The sequence below is a fragment of the Lichenostomus cassidix genome, chromosome 3, assembly GCF_008360975.1.
Source record: "Lichenostomus cassidix isolate B80296 chromosome 3, HeHo_3.0, whole genome shotgun sequence".
Taxonomy (NCBI): domain Eukaryota; kingdom Metazoa; phylum Chordata; class Aves; order Passeriformes; family Meliphagidae; genus Lichenostomus; species Lichenostomus cassidix.
Genome location: NC_139483.1, coordinates 2,818,885 through 2,842,987, shown reverse-complemented (window position 1 = coordinate 2,842,987; position 24,103 = coordinate 2,818,885). Strand labels below are relative to the sequence as shown.

The 24,103-nt window shown below is 41.5% G+C and overlaps 1 protein-coding gene across 6 annotated transcripts in view; it reads right to left on the bottom strand.

The window, feature by feature from the left end:
• Positions 1 to 24,103, bottom strand: part of MACROD2 (mono-ADP ribosylhydrolase 2) — an 824,802-nt gene that overhangs the window by 782,129 nt on the left and 18,570 nt on the right. For all 6 annotated transcript variants that reach the window (XM_085054069.1, XM_085054070.1, XM_085054073.1 and 3 more), the window contains exon 3: positions 21,373 to 21,480. In XM_085054069.1, the coding sequence (XP_084910195.1) occupies positions 21,373 to 21,480 (108 nt within the window). The remainder of the gene's footprint in view (positions 1 to 21,372; positions 21,481 to 24,103) is intronic.

Sequence of the window (24,103 nt, the reverse complement as noted above, 5' to 3'; positions counted from 1 at the left end):
AAATACTCCAGACTTCTGCGTGCACAGAAACAACAAAATACTTTCCTCTACATATTCCGTACTTGATTCAAATGCTGTGGCATGAAACACGTGTGTATGTGGCTGCACATCTCCATTTTAGTAGTTATTGTTTATTACTGCAACCAACAGCAAATCCCAACAGGTATCACATTCCAATAATTCAATTACAGCCACCTGGATATTCCTGTTTCTAGGAATACAGTGCACCGCTTCATGTCACTGCCTTGGTCAGCTTTAACCACTAAAGTGCATATATATAAATATATGTGTCACTCCACAGCATCCCAAATAGCTTCATGGGGCTGAAATAATTGAACTGTCACTCATTACAAGGCAGAAGAAAAAATATTTAGAGAAGGTGGACTTGGCTTACAGCACTTTTTCCTACAAGAGAAAAATGGCTCCAGACATCAGTGCTAATGGAAAATATAAATGCAGAAGCATTTCCTCCATATTTTATGAAAATTTAAACTTACTCCTGATGACAGGGCCAGTGAGGGGAAATGAGCCTGAGAAGCCTGAGCAGCTTGGTTTTTAAGAGTGAGAAACACCTGCGCCATGATATTATTATTAAGAAGAAGAAATGCCTTACCACACAAGACTAATAGTCTGTCTAACCAGGATTTTTCCCCTGATGGAAGCAACAGGGGATGATGTCTAGGGAGAACATGTCAGCCTGGCAACTGCACAGTCCCTTTGCCTTGCATTCCCCCTGCATCCACAACTGCTCCATTAAGGATGTATACATCTATGCCCAGTCCTTCTACTGTCCATTTATGACCTGCTGACTAAGAATCTGCCTTCTTTTACCCTGAGAAGATTCAGAGGTTGGGAAGAGAAGTTTAACACTGAAGCTCTGTGTGTTCTGAAAGGCTACAGGCAGCCAGTCCTCCCTCCCATGGGGAGTGAGATGGGCAGAACAGAGGAGTTGGGTAGAGGAATTAGTCAAGGAAATTTACAGCAACAGCAGCAGACAAGATACTTTTTGCATTAAGAAAGCTGGCATTTAGAGGTTACTGCTCAATGTAGAGCCCAAGTTCCCTGCATCCATGAGCACAGAGCAGCACAATATGATTACACAGCTCCTTCTTCATGCAAAAGGAGAACACCCAACAGACATGGAAGAACTGCCATGGCTGAGCAGCTCTTAGGAGAGTAACATCTGAAGACAGCATCCAGTCCAACATGCTTATTACATGCCCTTTAATAAATAGTTTTAAGATTCTTTCACCCAAAAATAAAGCCCAGCACTTCCTTTGTGCTTTTCTAAAAGTGCTCAGCACACGTCTATTTTTCCTTTTTGAATAGAAAGGTTTCATTAACTTTTTAACATTACACGTTGATCACTCCAGCCATGTCCATGGAAGTTTCATAAACTGACATTCTGGTCAGACAGGTTGCCTTCCTCACAGTTTGAGGCAACAAATTGCTAAAGGCCAGCTTAGAGAGCACCTGCTGTAAGTACAAGTTATGCCAATCCCCCAGGGTTCTTCAGCGTCCCTTTGGATTGCCACTCCCCTCGGGTTAAATGAGCCTCCTCTGTGTAGCTGCTTTTGAGAGCTTGTTGTGAACAGCTACAGACACAAGAATTCGCTGTAAGGGTAAAGTCTGCAACACCAAGAATTCACAGGAAAGGAAAGAGTGTTATTTCATAATTGCACTTAAACTTGATTGCTCAAATTGTACATAGACGCTACAGACGTAAAGATTCAAAGCAAGTCTTACACAACCAGTCTGATCTTATATGTTTACAATTTTCCTATATGAAAAATACCTTGGCAACGTAGCTGCTGTAAAAGTGCCTCTTTGCAGCCTGCAATCTCCACTAAGCTTTTTTACTTCCCAAGACTAATACTCTAGATCAATTTAACCCAATACCTTTAATGAAATATCAAGGCAGAGACACTCAAAAGCACAAAGTCAACAGACATCCAATCCCAAATCATACTTTCAAGCTCTTCTCCTCAATTCTCCTCGTTATATTCACACATAAAGGATATCAGTGGTAAAATACATATATATATACACACATGGTATACCCAGAAGTACCACTTCAAAGCTGTTCCAGTAAAACAAACCAAGAGGAATAAAAAAAATTTTTTTTTAAATTTCCAAGGGCAAATTATTCATTATCCGAGTTGGAATTTAGCCAGTCAAGTTTGACATAAATTTCATAGTAAATCTACAGTAGAGCTTAGTGAAATTCTAGGAAAAGCTATTTATTAGTAGAAGTATGTAGAACTGGCATCAGCCTTTTTACTACCTGCCTTCTCTGATCTTTTTTTCACCCAACGTACAAACAGATCTAACTAAATGTAATAATAAAATTTTAATCAAGTTTTGAAAGTTGTCAACACATTTTTGTTGTTTTCAGAGGGGAAACAGTTGGACTAATGAGCAATGCAAAGCAATTTATTTCTAGAGAGGCAAAACCACCACTTTCACCCAGCAATTTGGCCCAGCACCACTCCATAGAGCCCTACTATGACCAAAAAAAAGGCAAACAGTGCCTAAGTTTTACAACTCATTCATAAGAAAAGCATGAAGGGACGAACTGCTTGGCTATGTTTTCTAACACATGTGTGCTTGCACATATGCACAGGTGCATAAGTGAAGCTGCTTCCAAATTTGTGTCAGGCAGCCAGAACTGTGTATGTAAAATATCAAAACACATTGGCAAACTTTCTACCTCCAAACTGCAAGATTGCAAAAATTCAGTTTTAACGTGCCAAGATCAAACCTTGACTAATATACCTAATACCACATCACAAAAATAAAAGAACAACAATCTCCAACTCCATTCTTTTTAATAATTTCTGTTTTTTAGGAACATATGGATAATGTATCCTTGTAACATACAGCATTATTCTTTATACAGATTCTCACAAAAACCTACAACTGACCAGAAGTATAAACTCCCCTTTCTTCAAAATGCCATGAGAATATTTTGATTTGATTTTTTATTAGATTTGAATATTTTGATGTCAGTGTTTACTTGAAACCTGACTATCTTCATGATCAACAACTCCTCATTCCACAGAATTTGAGGTCAATTGTATCTGGCACATGACACTTGAAAAACTTAGAATTACAGAATCACAGAATGGTTTGCATTTGAAAGGACCTTAATGATCATTTATTTCCAACTCCCTTCCACTCTCCCAGGTTGCTCAGAGCTCCATCCAGCCTGGCCTTGAACATTTCCAGGGATGGGGCATCCACAGCTGCTCTGGGCACCCTCACAGCAAAGAACTTCCTCCTAATACCTAATCTAAACCCACTCTCTTCCAGTTGGAATCCATTCCACCTTGTCCTGTCACTACATGCTGTTGAAAAAGTGCACTCCCTGTGGGTACTGGAATATTTAAGGAAATCTAACATTCTCTCAGACCTTACATTTTAAATAAGCTGTATTTGTTCTCCTGAATCTTGAATCTTTAAATACACAGACCCAAAGCAGCTTTTCTGAAGCAGAAAGAGTTAAAGCAGCTTCCTGAGGAAGTTTCTTCCATAAGAATTCCTCCTTGAAAGTGAAATTAAATCACAAAGGAGAAGGCAAACAGACAAAAAGACTCAAAACTCCCTGTGGTGGCCAGGATATATTATTTGACATGCTAAAATAGACATGCACAAAGGTAAACATACACACAAGAACGAGAAGGTTCTTGGAGCTTTTTTTGTTATGAGACAGCTGCAAACATGTAGCTGTTAACGTTACTGACTGAGGAAAAGATTCATTTATTTCAAGTAGCAGCTAAGCAACCTTTGACCATTGTAAGACCTGACAACTTTAATTAGTTTTAGCTTAAAACAGAACCAAACTTGGCTTTGGCATCTCTCCAAATAATTTTATCCCAGACTGCTCTCTGTTGCTAGTGGAGCATTGCAGTATAATTACTTTAATCTCTTCATAGGCATGTTCCATTTGCTAGCTTTCCAAGGAAATTTACAGCCTAAACATACAGCTCAAAAATAATAAAAACAGTATTTCTCATATTAGTGAAACAAAAATTAACAAGAAGTCTCCATCCCTCACTGGCCTGTAAAAAGAATTTTTATTTTTCAGAAGTTGCTATGCCAAACCTGTGTTCATCACATTCAGTTAAAGACACCAGACACAACAGCTCTGTGCAGTGTATGCACACTGAAGCTGCTAGACCTGTTGGTATGGTTGGGGTTTGGTTTCTTTCAGGTTTAGCTTGTATCATTCTAGACAAGAAAATGACCACCTGGCACAAATTCCAGACATATTAGCAGCAGTAACTATTTCCAGATTAAATAATGTTATCACGTTGCTATAAAACACTAACAGCACTTAAAGATTCAGCTGCTCTGATGTGGCCACTTCACCAATTATGCTCAACAGAGAAAGTAGCTGGACAATCTACTATTGCATAAAGTCAAAGTTATCAGAGGGAAGGGGAAACGAGGCCCTTTGGCAGAGTGTTTTTTCCTAACTTTCCTAATCCACACTCCTATTTCCCACAGCTCTCCGTTGAATTGCACAAAAGGCTCTGCCTGTTTCACAGAACGAGTCAAGAGATGAATCCTGGAGCATGGAACAGCACCCAGAGCTGTGAGGGGAACACCAGAGCATCCTTGACAGGAGCCTGATGCTCATCACCATGGATAATCCTGCTGTGTATTAAAGGTGCTCAGGTGGGCTCTGCCCTTGCATTTGTTTGCCTTCCAGCAGAGTTTTAAGTAACAAGTTCACCATTTGTTTGACTCCTTGCAGGATGCACAGGTAAAGAAATGTACATATCATGGGGCTTCTTCTTAACAGGGGTTGGTTTTGGAAAACCACAACTTGAAAAGCACCTATTAATTTACATGGAACACAGGTTAATCTCATACTTCAGATGGAAGGCAACTGTCCCTTGCTTTGTAGGAAGCCTCTCAACTTTAGCCCTGTCCCCATGAAAACTGCTCCCTGCATGGCTGAGCTTCTCCTCGCACGGCAGAAACTCGCAGTGTGCCCGCAGAGGAGAATTGTCAACCGTGATCTTCATCCAAGAAGAACAGATGACATTATGGATTTCCCACTATAATTCAGAGCGCAATTTTCATCTGAGGATGAACTTAATTAAAATAGGACAGGACAGCAGAAGTAATAAAAAACCTTTTAATTACATTTCTACAGTTTTGGATTTGTCCTCAAGCTAGACATCCAGACTGCCTCAGCCTTCACCAAAAATATGAAAGGAATTCAACTGTACTAAGTTTTCCTGAGCAAGCAGAAAAGCACTGAATGTCAAAAAAAATTACTACTTTCAATTTGTGCATCTCTATCAAATAACTTGCAGGAACACAGAAAACAGACCACATTTATTCTAAAAAGACTGAACTAAGACTTTTGTAAAGAAAAGTAATACATTTCCAAACTCTGTATACACCATGTGCTTTCTTCCATACACAGCTCTGTGCAGGAGGTCTGCATTTTCTTCCCCACATTCACCACTACAAAGCTCCAAAGCTCAACTCCATAAACATTGCTACACAGCACCTATAAATGGTTTAATTAAATGCTGTTGACACCAACTCTACAAGCCATCAGCGCGGCAACCTCACAGGGGCTCCCCAGTCAGCAAAAAAAAGGTGGCCATAGGGACAACATGACGCTTAACAACAAGATGCTCTCCCGGGGCACACAGGTACCCAGCTAACGAGCCACCACGTCATTCACTGCCAGGGAAGCAGGGTGCAACACAAAGAAAACAGCGGGCAAATGCACTGAAGTTGCCCGGGTGACAGCAAAGCAACGTGATGAAGAATTCCCGGTGGCCCGGCGGCAGGGAGAGCACTGGGGCGAGCGCCCACCAGCCCAGGGCTGGGACTGCAGCACACTCTAGTGACCCAAAGTCTCCACAGTGAAAGCTAAATAAATTCTGTCCTGAGATCCCCAAAAAAAGAGCTGTGATTTGAACTCTGCCTCCATTTATAAAACATTTGATGCTTGTTAAGAGGCGAAGGATAGACCAGTGTTGGTCTGGGACCACCAACCTCTTGCCCCTCTTGCCCTGTGAAGGCAACCATGGTTATTATGCAGTTTGCCATTTCTGTGGGGCAGATTTAAATATTGATAACTAATCATTGATGAGCTATGGCTTTGCACTTCGTCTTACTGGCTGAGAACCAACATGCAACAGACAAGAGCGTGGGACCTATGTGCAAATGCCACAGCAGCACCCCAGCTCCAGCAGGACACTCCTCCCCACAAACCACCACATTCCAAGGATCTTTGCACACCAGGCTTCTTCTTGTAGCTTCTAGGCTACACGTACAGTCTGTGCTGTAAAATGGAACTGAAAATCAGCAGCTTTCCAACAGGTGGTTCAGCTGCTGTAACAAACAGTCCATTTGCAATACCAAAAATAACTAAAAACATGGACTCCTCTCCTTCCCCACCCCCTGTAAGCATTTTACAGTTACCTTGCACAGACTATCAAGAAAAATTATTTATGTGCAGTCACAAAGTAAATTGCTTCACTAAGGTTAGAAAAGGGAAAGAAATTCAGAAAGAAATGATAAAAGAAATACAGCATGGCTGACCTCCACATTTTCATGCACTTGCCCAGGACAGTGCTGTCTTGGGAGGTCCTAGAAGAAGAGTTCAAGCCAAAGACAGACTCCTCTCATTCAGGGTAAAATATGACTCATTTCAATTGCTGAGAAGCTTCCAAATTGCTGTATAACTTCAGCCCCAACTCACAACACCTTGGTCAAGTGGGCCTCTCCCACTCACACCATCAATCCTTCATCTTCTCACATTAAAGCATACATTTTTTTCACATCCTATGGTTTTACTGACCAAATTTCACAATCTGGAAGTGTTGTCTTAGTGACTCCATGGATTCAGTGACAAGATAAGCCTCAATAATCCAAACCTATCAAACCACTGATTTTTTACCCCACGGATCCTCCTGTATTTCCGTGCCAGCTTCCTTCTCCCACTCATTTGCTGCACTTCAGTTTTAATTCTCCCCTTTCTCTGTTTTCCCAGTGTTTGCTGTGCCTTTGTTTCTCCTTCTCTTGCTACAATTTGTTCAGAAGTCCTTAAAGAAGCTTTTCCAATCATTCTGCCACGTCTACAGTTGTTGCTCTTGTTCTTAGTGCAAGCGTGAATTATTGGTAAATCCAAAGCCATGAACATATGCACACACACAGTACACCAACACACAATGTCTGACATTCTTCTCATAATGACTTTGCAGAACAATTACCATTACACAGGACACATTTGGTACCCATGGTAGCACCACTTCAGTCAGGAATATATATGAAAAAAAAAAAATCATTCTGGAGAGTTTAAGTTTCAGACTGTTAAGAACATCATGACTACAGCAAGTACTTACAATGGATCATTGTACCTACTAATGAACAAAGCCTGTTGAAACACTAAACTACATGATTATTGCTTAATTTCTAGATGTGGATACACCTCATTGCCTCTCTGTACAGACTACACTTTGAAGCTGAAATAATGAACTACAGTGATTAGAGAGCAGCTTTTAAAGAGAACAAAACTTAGTGCCTTTTTATTAAATACCGGGGGAAAAAAAACTTCAATGAGAAATAGTCCTTTAACACATCATTTTTCAAGACTTTTATACGTCTTTAAATTATGTATGAACAATCCTTCCCAAGTGAATGTGACTATGCCTGCACTGAATTTAAGAACTTGTGCTTTTCCCAGGTTCAATGCTTAAACTCAAATCTTTTGAGTGACACAAGTGCCTTATTTAAAATCAGCATTTCCAACAAACTTGCAAGCTATTATATGCAATGTAGGTATTAAGCTTCAGAAGCATAATGTGTTGGTACCAAAAAGAGTCATCCGTGCATTCTGAAAAGCAAATATTTTGGACAAAGGAGGGAGAAAGATGCTTTGGAAGTAGCAGATGCGGATTTCCCATCCTTAAATGCAATAGTTGACATAAATTGAGAATAGAATTCCTACATCCAGTAACAAATCAGCTTCTGATTTGTTAGAAAGCAAGCCACCACTTGCATAGTATAAAAGAATAGCAATAACAACCCACAAACCATCCCTTCAAACAGTGTTTTTGCCATTTCCTTCTCCCATTAGCCATATTCAGGCAAGCAGCCATGCTACATGGCAGGCAATTCAATTATGATACTCCACAGAGAAAGAAAAAAGCATTTAAAAGAAGATATAATTGAAAGAAACTTCAGGAATATGAAAATAGTCCTTTCACCTGTGCACCACTGAAGATGTATTAACACATTTACCTCATTTGCTAAGAACCAGCCTTTTGGGATACCTCGACCAGTTTGTACCAAAGTTGAATTAAAAGCCTAAGCTAAGGCTGTACAGTAACTGATTTCATTTCCAGTTCACATGCACATTTTCTTTCTCACCTAATTCATGGATTCATTATATGCACTGACAAGGGATCAAAATTCAGGATCATAACTTAAAACTCTTCAGTCTTGCTAATTATAGAGGATTTATCTTCAGTATTTGCACAATGCCATGCAGACTGCTGATGCCTCAGACTATTTCTTTAGCTGGTGTGGAAGAAACACTTAAAATTGCAGCTTTTTTTTAAAGCAAAATACAAAGAGTGCAAATATACACACATTATACACTGCAGTACAGATACTGAGGATTAAATACTATGCTTAAAGTGTATAAACATCATCTAGACAGAACCCATGTCTAAATAGCATAACAACCCCAAGAAAAGAGTGTAAGCCAATTCATAAACTGATTTCACCACAATCAGAAAGCACCCAAAATTCCACGTCTGAACATTAAATCATCCTCCATCTCACCAGACTAAGTCCACATTTGCAGTACTATGTTCATGCCAGGACTGGAGAAAAATTAGAAGGCAGAACTACTATAATTGCTAAATTATATATTTAGCAAGACTTTGTAAGATAATGTTGTTTAAGAGAGGTAAAAAAAAATTTTAAATTTTTTTTTCAAATCAAAGCAATATTTCTTCGAGCAGAAGGAATGTTGCCTTTGGCCAAGGAATTTAAAAACTAATCCCTTGATTCAGAAGACCACAGTGGAGAAGAGAGAGTTTGCACAGATCCAAAGCACCCATGCCCTTTTCCTAAGGCCCTGGATGATGTAACTATGCTTTCCACTCACTGCCATGAACAAGTCCTTCACTGGAGCTCCAGGGGCCCCAGCTCACAGCTGCACCTTTTCTTACTGAACAGTGATGCTTTACCTCCTTCAGCACCAAATATCAAGGTATTCCTGCCTTGAGTGTTCCTCCCATTAAATATGAAAAAAGGAAAATAAATTCATGAGCAAGAAGTCCAGAGAGGATGGCAATGCCACTGATAAATAGGATTCACATTCCAAGCCAGGGACAGGTAACGATATACTTCAGTTTTCAATTTAATCAAAGCAGAAGAGTGAGCTTTTCACTCCATATCTTGGCTAAAAAAGAAACATGTCCTAGCTTAGCTCCATCATGCCTGCACCAGCAAATTGACTTAATTGTCAGCAAGGAATTATGAAATATGAAGTGACTCCAGCAGCGCTCCAGGGAGACTCCTGAGGCACGGTGTCTATAGCAGAGACACCAAAGTGCCATCCATCTCACTCTCACCCTCAGGCAAAGCAGAATAGCCTTGGCTCTCTAAAAGAGGCTGCCAAGAAGAACAAAACCCAGCTTTCCTGGCTGATTAGCAGTGGTCCAAATAAGAAAAAGTGGCTTTAACTACATCAGCACAGCTTCCCCGGCTGCTGAAAGCACAGGCAGAAGGTCATGATTTGAGACACCAATTTGTAGCTACAAGGCTGCATCCAGTCACAGCTCACAGGGGCCTTTCTAAGGAGAGAGGCAATGCCATGAATGCTTCCCCTCTCACATCCTCCTCCCCAAGGATACGGGTGGGAAGGGCAGAAAGAGAGGCTGCAGCCAACACAAGCTGCTCTGCCGGGTGCTAGCACCAGAGGACAGGGTAGGAAAGGAAGGCAGCAGAGGTATTGCTAAGCAATACTTTCTGACTCAAATCCTGGCTTCAGTCTGACAATGCCAGCATGACAGGAGAGGAGAAGCTACATGCAACTCAGTCCCTTGGACACAGGCATTAAGAAAGAAGTAGGGAGTCCCAAAGGTTTTGCTGGGTCTTTGATAAGAGCTATAGAGATAAGCACTCCCACCTGGAAACACCCCTTGGCTGTCTATCAGGGGATTCACTTCAAATTTAAGGAAAGTTTCTCTTTTAATCTCATCTGTTACTGGTGATGGGGACTAGTCTAAACCTGAGTTGCAGCCTCTGAAGCTGTAAACTCCTGACCTAAAGAGCCTTTGGGCTGTAAGCCCTGCCAAAACTCCAAGTTTGGGCCTCCTAAGCAGGTTCTTTTGAATCAGAAGGGAAGGGGTAGATGGAGAAAGCACTCTTTGTGGTGAAACAGCCCTAACACTGATCACTCAGCTCCCTGAAATGCTGTGTTTGTCATCTAGTAGTGGGGGAGGGTGGGGAAGAGTTATAATTAGTTGAACCATGGCCAAGGCTAGAACTGCTGGTTGGCAAAACTCTGCTGTGACATAGCAAAAATCGTCTGGCCTACAGCACTCAGAGATGCCTTCATCATAGGAATCAAAGAAAATTAAGAAATAAGTATTTGCCCTGGTCTACCCTTCTCCCAGGGCTGATTCAGTTGTTTTATTTTTTAAGGTAATGGAACAACCTAAAATTAAAATTGCTTCAGAACATTAGAAATTAAATTGTCATTAATAAATTGTGGATTTCTCTCAGCTTCCCTGGTTCAGTGACCTCTGCAGGTAATTCCTCACTGACTGACTATTCTGAAAATCATTCTAGAATTTGATTTTAATTTCAGAAAGAGTAATATCATAACTCAGATTTGTAGAAATTCAGAACTAGTCAAATTACCTGGACCACACCACTCAACATAAACCTTCAAAGTGGACTGAAACTGACAGGATGAGAGATGAGAGCTCCTCTGAAATAGCCTGTACACCACATATTCTTAGAAATGTAAAGGAAATGGGTCGCCAGTTACTATTATCTGGCCTATCAAGTCACAGGGAAGACTTATATTCCTCTATAACTTGGTTTGATAGAGTTGAAAGCAATATACCTCTTTCTTACATAAAAAGTTATTTCACACGACACAAGAGTACAGTTCCCTTGAAAAAGCAATATGGTTCACACTTTAAATTTAAAAAGCATTCCTAACATGGATTTGCAATGCAAAATATTCTAAATACAAATCAAATATAGCTGGCAGAACCATCTTTTTGAGGCAGCCCACAACGAAGTATGCCAGATATTAACTATTTCTATTTATTACTCGACAGAAACCAGCTTTAAAGCATAAAATGAAGGTGCTACAGAGACATATTTAAGTGATTCATGTTGCACACCAGATTAAAGTTACTGCGGCACAGACAGGCAAGCGATAAAAGAAAGAAGGAGCAATAATCCTAAGAAGTTCCCCAAATCAGTGTTTTTCCCACAAGTTTCAACTACTCAGACACAATAGACAGTGAAAGCCCCAGGCTTCAAGGCTTCACTGGCGAAACCATCTGAGAACAAGGGCCACTCCAACATCACTCCTACAAGAGCCAAGCCATCTATTCTTCAGGAGACTGCCGGCCCTCAGGCACAGCTCAGGACAGAAGCTGCACAGCTCCAAATAGCTCCCCTGCAGCCAGCAGGAATGTGTTAGGGACAGGGTGCCCCAAGGGAGGAAAGAACAGGACCACCCATGTCCCCTCATGGCCATTCAAACACATTGTGCGAGTGACAACCCAGGCAGGAGATACTAAAATGAACCTGGAATGCTCTGGTCACCTCAGAGTGAAGGGAAGAAGTCTGGGAGCAGCACCAGCTCATCACCCCACTGCTGTGGGGAAAGCACAGGGCCTTGCAGCACTTTCAATACTGCAATTAAAACAATTCCAAACACATCCAAACAACTCTGAACAATGGTATATTACTATGCACGTGACTATTCCTTGCACATGATGCAAACAACACTTGCCATTGTGCTTGGATTAACAGGCAAATACCGCTGTCACAAGCTTCCACTGAGCTTTGATGTATATTTAGCTGCCATTACTAATTTTTATGACTGTGACAGCAGGTCACACAAAGGAGTTTGGAGCCCAGATTTTTAAAGCCAAACTGTACCCTTAACACTAATTTCTAAGTGAGAGGCATTCTGAATTCCTGAAGAAAGCAACTTGTGGTTTTGTGAACAGAAATGTTTTTCTTTTCTCAGAAGAGTCAGTTGCTAACAGCCACAGGTCAAAACAAAACCTAAACTGCATTTCACAGTCCATAATTATTTATTTAACAAGTAATGGAAACTGTATTTCAAGGGACTAACATTTCCAAGACCTGCAGCAAATGGCAAAGCACTAGGCAAACCTGAAATCCTCACAAAGGGTGGAAGATGCAGCATTGGTCTTCTCCTAGCAGCTAAGAACTAAGCAAAAGCAATTCCTTCTCCTTAAGGAGAAGACAGAGGATACAGACAGGGTCAGCCAGCTGCACAACAGCAGTTTTGAACATCAACTCTGCCTACTACTTTTTTACCTCATTTTTGGCATCTAGCAAATTAGATAAGATAAACCTAAAGCTTACTTGCTCCAATCAAAGTAGACCTTCCCCCATTCTATACTCAACTGCATATATTTAATGAGATTAGCTTACACATAAAAATGCTAATTCCCATGCTGACCTTACTGTACTACTTACAGTGACTGAGATGGCATTGAGACAACATCTGTGCAAAACCAGAACAACCCACTGTGCTCATGGTGACAACAGAAAGGCAGGAAAAGTATACATACACCTGGACAGAGGAGTGTGGGGGACAATATTAACACTACAGGGATAGTCTCAGCCTACCAGCTGACCTCTCACTGCCAATATTTTGTACGTAGAGAGAGGAGGCCTCAAAGAAGTCTTCTTTGGTGTTCCAGCACTTGGAATTTACTTGACTGGTTTGGGCTTTTTAAAATGCAAAAGCTTGAAAAAAGCCACAACGCTGCATGCTTGTCTTGACTGAGAACACACTGTTGCAACTATCGGCTTAAAAAACCCACAATCCTTTAGATAATCCCCCACAAGTCCTGATTAAAAGTGGATTTAACATTATGAAACGAAGCATAATTGTTCAAGACGACCTTGAGTAGTTTCTTACACCGCTCTGCTCCATCAGCGCACTCAAGATGACAGCTGCACTGTCAAATGTATGATAAGACAGGCTGATAGCAAGGTCCCTCCAAAATATTTTCCTCTATGAAGTAAAACAGATGCTCACAGTTCTTCCAAACCACGCCTGTCTCCTGTTCTATTTCAAACACACGCTGAACACACATAATGAAATGGAGTCGGCATTTAATAAGCATGAGCTGTATCGATGGCCTATCCAACCAGCACGCCTCGAATACATGCATTTTGTTTCCTCTGCTTAAGTCATTACCGATTTTATGCCCAGGAAAATTAAGGTACGCTGGCCAAAAAGTGGTTTCGCGATAACAGGGGCACTATTGCCACCTGCTGTCAGAAAGGATTCACGGCAGTCCACACCACCTCACGCTTCCCTAAGACAAGGGAAGCCACTGACTTTTGAAGAAATTCAGCTTTGCAGGTGTTTTGCCTGTATGCTGCTGGCTTCCTCTAGAAGGAGATCACACAAAAAAGGTCCAGGGTATCCAAGGCATGAAGGATCAATAGTCATAAGGGCCTCAGAGATAATAAATGGGTTCAACAACTGATGCACAAAGAAAAAAGGAGAACACACTGCTCTAGGTAAAACAGACACTGTCCTGACAGCATCAACACTGAAAACATACTTGTAAACAAATCCAGCTATCATAGACCATCAGGTTAGATTAGGCTACTAAAATGTCTACCTTGCCCATTTCATATTAGATTTTCAGAAGACGAACAGACTACACTGAATCCTGTCAGGAGAGAGTCAGCCATTAACTTCATGTCAGGGTATTTCCTAGAATTACAAAATAACCTCTTTTGGGAGGAACCATTGAAGATCTTTCAGTTCAACCCGTCCTTGCCATGGGCAGGAACATCTTCCACTAAACCAGGTTGCTCAAGTTCCATCCATTCAAGTTCCATTGAACATTTCCAGGGATGGGGCATCCACAACTTGTCTGGAAAACCTGTTTTTGATAATTGGGTATCAGATACTTAAAGATCATGCACACTCATCTCATTCCACTCAGCCTTCTATGGGAGCACAGAATAACATCAAAATCAAAAAGCATGGCTCTGAACCTCAACACGTGTGTCTGGTGCTTCAGCCCACAATCTGCTAGTTTAAGGAGCTTTTTGAGTGCATTGTTCCAGTGGAAAGTACATTTCCTTCTCTACTGCTTCTTTTTTACGGCTTCTCACTAAGTCACTGAACGCTCACATCCCACTGCTTGAAATCATCACTTGATTATCATTACCATGAAGTGCCTGTCTGTTGGCAGTGCCTGGCCATCTGGCAGGTTGAGTGGCAAAGCTCTCCTTGAGGCATACAAGGTTTAGGCCTCCATTCCACGTCCCAGGACTCTGGCACCATACCCCATGTGGCAGGATGACATCCAGGTGTCTGAGGCACTCTGTCCCCCAGAAACCATTAGCTACATGGCATGGCTGTGAGCACAGCAGGCAAATACCACAGTGAAAACATTTCACCACAATTCTTTTCCCCTTCCCAAAGCACCCCAGAACAAAGAACAAAGATCACCCCAGAACAAGGAACAACCTTCAACCTTCATGTGTCTGCAGCACTGCCAAACCTTTCTTTTTTTAATGCTTAAGTTTTGAGTCATACTAACTATACCTGAGGTATTTTCAGAATACATTGCAACCACCCTTTCTGCAGTGCCATTCTGAGTGAGCCTCCTCAGCCTTAAGCCTTGGCCCATGGTTACAGCAAATGGTGTTTGACTGAGGCAGCAGCTACAGTTCTTCACCTAAATTAAACCTCACCTCCAGCAGTACTTGCCTTCCATTTCATTCTCTTGATCACTGTCACTATATACAGACTTTTCATCTAAATGAGTATTACACTACAGGGAAGAGCTGCATTGAAATGAAATTAGCCCAAAAGTAGAGGGCAAGTTTAACCACATCTACTGCTCACCAGCCAGGCTTAAAGCATTTTCCACAGAAAGCAGTAATAAACTCACTCACAGATGTCACGATTGAGAATGACCGATTCCCTCAACTATTAACACTGACTTTCCTGATGAATAAGTGAGGACTACACATAAATTAGTCTGGGGTTTTACACACCAGTGTAATTGTACCAACTGTAAATTAACTTGAGAAACCTTTGATTAACATCACAGTCTGCTCACAGTAAAGATGAAAACCAAATTAACAACAATTTGTTAGCAATATTGGTTCTATTCCTGGAGGAAATTACAACAGTGTAAGTTACATAGGCAGATGCCAGATGACTCCATACAAGAGATTTCAATACATGTTTTCCATTTCCCTGTTTGTACACTGGAAATAAAATGTGTGAAATATGTTTACAAAATATTCTAATGGACAGCAAACTCACTAAGAAGCTCTCTTTATCATCAGCCATTTATGTTTAGCTCAACCAGAAAAAAACCCAAAAACCACCACCAAAAAAAAAAAAAAAACCACCACAAAAATCAATGCTAATAAATGCAAAAATCCCATGTCGAAATGCTATAAGCAACTTAAGGGCAGATTTTACATTTTGTTGCTTCCACATTCAATAGCAGGAACATTTCAGTTAATGGACTTATTTTTACAGAGAATTATTGGAGAACAATTTCAAATGAGCTCTAGAGTAAGAATTACTGGTCACTGTAAAATAAAAAGGGGGAGAATAAGCACAGTACCTGATCAGGCTCAGTGACTGACTCAAATACCTTCGTAATATTCAGACAGGCCACTTCTGAAGTAATTTCTACTTCAGAAGTTACAAGATGAAAATTCTGTGTGATAAATTAAGTTCCCAAATGAAATGGATTAGCAATCAGTGAAATTGCCTGATGTCAGATCTGTTCCAGATTAGAATCCATCCTTTTTCCCCACCTGTTCATTAAGCACCAAGTTCAAGGCAACTGCAGTGACTGATTGCACATTAACAAGCTGTTTGTGTGGAAAGGCAGAGCTCAGTCCCTATCTATTCTTACACACTTGTATAAGCATAATTCACCGATAATATATTCAGTATCAATACATATAATAGCACTTCTTCCTTGATGTGTAATTTTGAACTTGAGAAAAAAGGGACACCTCATAAAGTTAAACAATCATATTCAAGGTCAAGACCAGGAAATTATCAATCTGGAAGAAAATATGTTGTTATCTCCAGGTAAAAAAACTGGATAAAGATATTGCTGTGTCACAGAAATACTGAAACATAGTTGTGAAGTCAGAAGCCTGAGGGAAGAAAGGCATATTTCACTAGGAAAGGTGAGACTCAATATGAAAATGTCTATTTCATCCTCTTAATCGAGTCATGCAGAGGCTCCGTGAAAACCAGTCCTGCAACAAGCAAAGCAAACACAAAGTATTTAAAACTAAATATTTTTCAGTTCCACACATGTTCAGTACCAGGACAGGGAGGTACAGAAGGACAAGCATTTCAAGCTCCTATGAATTTGTTAAAAAGACTCAGTGGTAATTCACTCCCTGCAAACACCTCTTAAAGCAACCAGGAGACTGTCCCCTCCCGTCCCTCAGCTGGCCCTGCACACTGTGCCAAGGAAGCTGAGCAACTTGTGCCTGCCTAACCAGCACTCTCAGCTGAGGCAACTCACTGCACACAGGTAGATGGTTTCCTATAGGGGAAACCTCTTCTTGAGCAATGTGAGGCTCAGTAACTAAATTCCAGCATCAGAGGTTAGTAAAAAAGGGACATAAAGAGTTGTTTATTTATTTGAGTCACCAACTCTTTTCTCTCTTTATCAGAGGAAGATTTTACTTCTCAATTGTTTTCTTTTGTGGAAAAAATATTCCCTTTAACAACTGAGAGTTTCTCCCCCAAAATTTCTCAGTATTAGGAATGATTCCAGCACTCAAGTACATTTTAAAGGGAGACACCTAGCTGCTATAATCATAGGAACTCTCTAATTGCAAACTTAGAAGCAACACTACAGGCTTATTACCAGAAATACCTAATTGAATAGAACTCAACAACTTCCTTTTTCCTGAAGATTAAAGGTTTCTGTTCTCAGTACCATATTTTTGTACTGATACCAAGAATATTTTTCAAAGATAAGAAGGAATACTATCTCTTCTGGTGTTCTGCAAGTTGTCATCCTCCTCCTCCCTATAAGATAAAAATAAGGAGAGTCCTTTTTTCCCCCCAACATAATGGTTTCCCCTTGATCTTGCTCCTAGTAAAAACTGCCTCACAAGCATATTAGTACATGCCTTCTTATCTTGTAACTGGACAGCATGATTTATTAATGGGTAGGAAGAGAATGAATACCTGAGGTCAGTAGGGATGAACTGCTGCTTAAGGTATATGAGGTACACAGACATCCACGTCACCCCCACTCCCAAAATACCACTGCTGCACCTACTTCAGAGAGTTACTGCATATGACATAAATAGTAACAGTTTTCCTTATTAAAAATGCAGAGGAAATGAAGTCTTCACTGTTTAGTTAATACTATAAATATTGAAGAAATTGTTTTTCAAACCTTACTGAGGCTTTTACTGCTTATTTCTGTATTTGGGATTGCCAGAGGGACTAAGCAACCCCTCTCTCCCCTCCCCTAGACACAGACACACCACAAGCCCTCCAAGCTCCACTCTGATGAGTTATTTGGATGTTGGCTAATTGTGGTTATCCGGCTTCCAAGTGCTTGAAGCACTTTTGGCATCAGGATGAAGTGACATCCAGGAACACTTAATCTGTTAAAAAGGCCAGTCAGCACAGATTTATGCAGTAAGTACATGCCTCGAGGAGAGCCTGTTTACATTCTTAGAGTGTAACAACAAAGCAGAGGAGGATTTAGGAGTAAAAATAAGATTTTCATACAAGTCTTACCTGAATCCTTAAAAGGAAATGGCATACAGGACACCTTAAGCAAAACATCAAGTGAAACTAACACCTGTCTGCAATGCAATCAGTAGTAAGGAAGTTTTAGGAAACCATTCTCTAAGGAAAATACATTTACAGGGTAGACAACTGACATCAATTTTAGTAAAATGGCACATCAGCTCCCTTTTTCAACTCCTTTCTCTCTCACAATACATCTCAGATCCTCACTCTAGTCTTGAATGGTTTCAAGGACGCTGTTTTGATGCAATTCTTTTGACAATGAGCAAAGGCACAAGTTTACTCTATGTACAATATTTTTGGAAAGCAAGCAACATTCAGTTGGTCTGTTAAAAGTCTGGGAGAAAAAGGGATCCTTTTGCAGCAGTGTTCATCAATGATTTCCTGATATTTAGCTACACAAGATCACTGTTTATATTCATTTATGTCTTGTGTCCTCCTCACATACTGGAGAATATACTTTTCTTTTGCCAGTAAGTTTGTATCCAAATCTGGAGACCTGATTTGAGTTTGAACCACCTGGAACCCTTCCACAGCCCCAGAATTTGCAGGACCATTCCCTTTACTTTAGGCATATTTAGTTGTTCACATAAGTCAATGTAAACATTCAACTTGTAATTATCTTCCTAGAGCTTTAATTTGGATATGACTTGCTATATTTTAAACTATTTTTTACGGGAGACAAATAATGGAATTTCTAAATTCAGAGAGAAAGTCTCAGGAGGGTCCCTTCCTACCTACCTAATCCAGGGCTTGCAACAGAGAGGAGGGAGTCAGTCATTAACATCTGGGGTAGACAAAAGACATTAAGTATAAACAAAACGCGCACAGATTTACCTCCAAAAAACCCATCTCCTATTCCATGTTCAACAGGCTGCACTTTATTCAACTTACTCACAAAAGCTGGTAATGTGACTACTAACTGTTTTATGTCTTTGAGGTTTGGATAACTTCAGTTGCAAAAGGAAAAACAATGGAGTTCTTTGCAAAAGCATCATATGGTGCAGAAACATGGGTTTAGGTAACATCTAAGAGACACCGCAATTTCACTGAAACTGTTTGATTTAAAAAGAATCTCAGAACAGCAGATGTTTTGCACAAATAATATGGATTTTGAACCAAAACACCTTCTTCATGTAGCTTTCCAGCTATCCTCCATCTTGAAAGATTAACAGAAAAAAAGTAACACTGAAACCATGAGCAAATCAAAGGCTTAAGCTTAAGTACTGCACTGACATATAGTGAGCATTTGGTTTTTCCAAAGTGACTGTAGGTTAGTATTTTAATCTAAACTTATTGACATCTCATAATAGTTAATATATTATGTCCTTTAGGAACTGGGGAAGGTTACAGAAGAGTGTTGGAAGAATCTCAAAAATCTACCTCTACCAGTGCCCTGGCCCCAGAACTGCTGCTTTGTGTCAGTCTGATACCAAAGTATCACTCTATAAATACGTTCCTTTCAATAAGTAGCTTTGCCAACATCTAATCTGAATCTCCCATTAAGCACAAATTCAATTTACAGAAGACAACAGCAGAAACAACTTTTTTGCCAAAAGCTTTCTAGATATTTTCAGAACATTATGCCCCTCTTTATGTCTTTCAACCTCAGTCTGTTTTGTTCTGAGTGGTCTTTAAGCCTTTTCTTGAAATTGCATATTGATACGTGTTGATTATTTTTTTCTTGTCAGAGAGATGCATTTCTTACCAGGATGCATCTCTACCAGGATGGCAGACAGATAATAACATTGGCAGTCTGGAAAATAGGTTTTTTGGACCTTTCAGGAGAATTAAAAGAGGATTTAAATCAAGAAAAGCAGAGTATTTCTATTCTAAATCTAATCCATAACTAGTTCCAGTCCGTAATTCAAGAGAGGCCTATGAACAAAGAGAAGCTAAAGATAAATGGAGAGAAGTATGCTAACATTGACTTACTGGAAAGCAATAAAGTAAGGAAGTCAGCAAAGGCACTACTGGAAAAATCATCTTAAAAAAAGAATGAGGGAAAAAAAATTAAATATTAAAGCTTCAGAGGCCTTGTCAACACAGTGAGGAGAGGATCAAGTTACATGGATGCTACTGTATTGTTTGTCATTTACGAAGGTTTTTGTGCATCAGTAAACTAGAAGATTAATTTTTTTTTGCGTGGGAATAGCAGCCTCAGTACTTGGAATGCAAAAATGTGTTTTGAAAAAGCTAAAAATTCTACCTGTACTTAACAAAACCCATTGGCAGATGTCCACTGTTAAACTGGGATGTCATACAAGAGATAAACAGCAAACAGTCCAAGAGAATCTGTTCAGTACCCTTGACACTGTGTGAGCAAACATTCCTGTGTTCATTACAGACATGAACCTGTAGCTCCACATAGCATTCTACTCTGATAAGCAAGTACATCAGTTTTGGCCATTACAGCCCTGGGAACCTCTGGAATTTATTCCATCACAGAGAAGACATTGCAGTATGTTTCTTTCCAAGAAATGAATACTACCAAAATTAGTTCTTGGAAATTAATCAATGCCACTCAAATACTAGAGGAAAAAATTTCCAGCCCCAGGACACACAAACCACACACTCTTTTTGGAGTGGGGAGTGCAGGCAAGATTTGGCTGGGGGTATGTGCATAGGAGCAAACCTTCCCATAGTTTTTTGCCAAAAAACTGAACTAGCTTACTATAACCCAATACACAAATTAACTAATTGCACAAGCATTTCCCTCTTTTTGTCACGAGATGCTACACACATCTTCACCTTGTTCTTCACCTTGGCTGCACACTTGGAGACATGGTTGCTGAGAGAGAAGAGGTATTAAAACACTTACAGCTCTGTAGGTCATGGCCAAAAAATTTGAAAAATAGAATTTCCTGACAAGAAAGCAAATATGAAAACCACATAAAACAAATTCTGTTTTCCTATCACCTTGTTGTTAAGGTCTTCACATTACCTAGCCCACAAGTGGCTTTATTTATAAAAGCAGACTGGAATGTACTGCACTAGTTTAGTATCAAAACTGAGGCTTCTACAACAGGAAGTGTGGAGTCTCAGCTGACCAAATGAAGTCAAAAGACGGACATTAGATCATTAACTTTTTCATGGCAACCGTGCTATAAAAGTTTCACAATAATCCCTGCCACAGTAAATGCACACAGGATGAACAGATGCAATATGAAGGAACTGGGGAAAAAGACGTATTTTCCAACAGACTTCCACAGGACGCAAAAGTTTTAGGCAACTTTCCAGAGTTCACACTTGTACTGTGGAGCTACAGAGGATTTTCAAGACATTACTACATAAAATATTTAACCACCTACCAGCATTAACGATAGCATCCACCTCAAGCAGCGTAATGTCACCTCTATAGAGAGAAACTTTCTCACTCAGACTTTTCTTCCCTTGCAGATCTTCTTTAGCGTTTTCACCTACAAACCAAGAAAGCAGAAAAATCAGGCTACAAGCATGGGTCTGAGGTCATCATTTACAAGCCCTGAGCAGGCAGCAGTCCCTTGACACTACTGCTGTCAGACTGCAGCATCTTCTGGTTTCACCTGGAGAGGGCACCGGTAACCCACAGAGACACCAGCACTGTGACATCACACTGCTTGCTTGTTACTTGTTTCCAAACCAAGCTAGTAGGAAGCACTAAATCCTTACCCACTTACCATTTGATTACAATACTGTAGAAACATACATTTTTGGAAGTGAGATCCATCAAATCATTTTACTTGGTAATCAGAAGGGTGCAAATTGCAAAAACAAATTGAGGAATTAAGATAACCCTCCTACTAAAGTAGTAATTTCTCCAAGAATTATACCAAATGAGTACAAAAATACATGAGCACACCATTTGCCAACAGCCCCAAAATTCATAACGACTTGTGAAGACATGTAGCCAGAAGAAAAGCCTGAAAAAAAAAAATCCATGCAAATTTTAAACTTGGAGCTTTGTCACGTTAAATTGCTCAGCTAGGAGGAGGCAGGTGGTGAAGACAACATACACTAGCTTGCGACAGATTTGTTACTAAATAATGTTACCACAGGCCCCTTATTCCTATAAACTCTTGAGATTTTGCATCACCGAATCATTTCATTTGCATCCTGTTCAGTCTATAGAACAGTTCAGTTGCCTCAAAGCCTTGCACAAATGTATCATCCAAAACTTGACCAAGTTAGACACGCAAAGCACCAGCAACGAACTGAGGAGGGAAGATTATTAAAGTCACTTTTACTCTTTTAACATTGTTTCCAACACAAGTCTCAAGAAGCTTGAGTTCATCAGTTAGTCAAAAATAGAAGTCATTTGATGAAGTAACAAAGCGGGAATCAATTCCAAACCTTCAGAACGACGAAAACGTCTTGATAAGCAAGAAGAGTCTCAATATTTAGTGAGAGGGTAGAAGCAGTCCAAACAAATTTGCCCCTTTTAGTCTTACCCTCCCTGTCCATCACCTCAAGAGTAGTAAGTCTGACGTGTCAGCAGTTCCTTGCTGATCACGGGGAGCACATCCCCAAGCTCCTGGGGCTCAGACCACAGTGGGGAGACAGTAGTGGGCTGAGACAACCACAAGCTCAGACCTTCTGGCCTCGCCTTGACATTCCCAGCCCTCCTGGCTGCCAGGCGACAGCCTTGTGACATCCACCACCCCGCACAGACCCCGCGGGCACTGCTGTGCTCTGCTCAGCCCAGCTCGGGCTGAGGCCGAGAGACCAAGAGACCGCAGCTCCTCAGGCAGCTCGGCCGTGCTCCGCCCGGGGCTCTCCTTGCTCCCGGGGCTCTGCGAGGCCTCCCTGCTGCCCAGCGCCCGGAGAGCTCACAGCTGTCCTGGCAGGAGCAGAGCCCGGCTGGATGTACGAGCCCGGGACGGGCGGCAGCCGGACACTGGCAAAGGCACGGACACTGGCACGGACACGGACACTGGCACGGACACCAGCACGGACACTGGAACCGGCACGGACACTGGCACGGACATGGACACTGGCACTGCCAGCCTGTGGTCCGTGCAGCTGCACTGCTGCACCTTCCTAGCCCTGTCCCTGCTGCTCGCCGTGCTCTGCCTTGGCTGCAGCCTCCGCAGAAAAGCCAGAGGCAGTGCAGAGAGGTGAGGGATAAAGGCCAGGCAGGTGCCACGGTGCCAGGGCGCTGAGAGCTACAGTGCCTAGGGTGAGCACAGACAGCCCCTGAGCACAGGAAAGCCTGGCCAGGCACCAAGGGCCCTCTGCCCCTTCCCCAGCCCCGTGCCCGAGCCCAGGGGCAGAGGTGGGGCTCAGACCCCTTCCTCCCAGGAGGAAATGAGGCCAGGCTGAGCCACGAGAACCAGACAGAACCTGCCTGAGGTCTCCCCACAGCCTGCAGCCCGGGGCAGCCCAGCCAGGCCCCAGCTCGCCCAGGAGAGCCCGAGGAGCTCAGCCCCCTGCAGTCCCTCTGCCCTCTCATCTGCTCCCTGCCCCGTGTCTCCCAGGAGAAGGCTGCACACGCTCAGCCTGGCCCAGGAGCTGCTGCCTGGCTCACTGCTCCCCCTCGGTGCCGAGCAAAGCTCTGACTCCATCGAGAGCTACGTGAGGCATCTGTGCCAGCGCTGCCTGCAGGGGAACCAACCCCAGAGAGCAAGAACAGGACAGCGGGAAGGACTTGGACCAGGAGACAGCAGATTTCTCTGACTGAGGAAAAAGTAGTGCTGGGCAAATGGAAAAATATTCTGCAAGATTTCTAATCCAGCGTTTTTATTATTATTATTTACATAGAAAGACAGCTTTTATTTTTGTTTAACTTCAGTCTTACACTCCTATGAGAAAGTGAAGGCAATGGTCACTAACCATCTCTGCACACACACTCACAAAGGATGGAGTTGATCCAGGCACACCCTTTCTAAAATTTGGGATTTTAGGCTATTATTGAAGACATACAAGAGTGGAAACACCTGCTCTAGGTCCTCCTCTTGTCTCCTCTGCCTCAGCCTCAGTACAGCTGAAAATCTTCACCAGAAACAGTTGAACATCCATGTCCCACCCCCACTTTTCCCCTCTAGATCCACCCATCATCTTCTA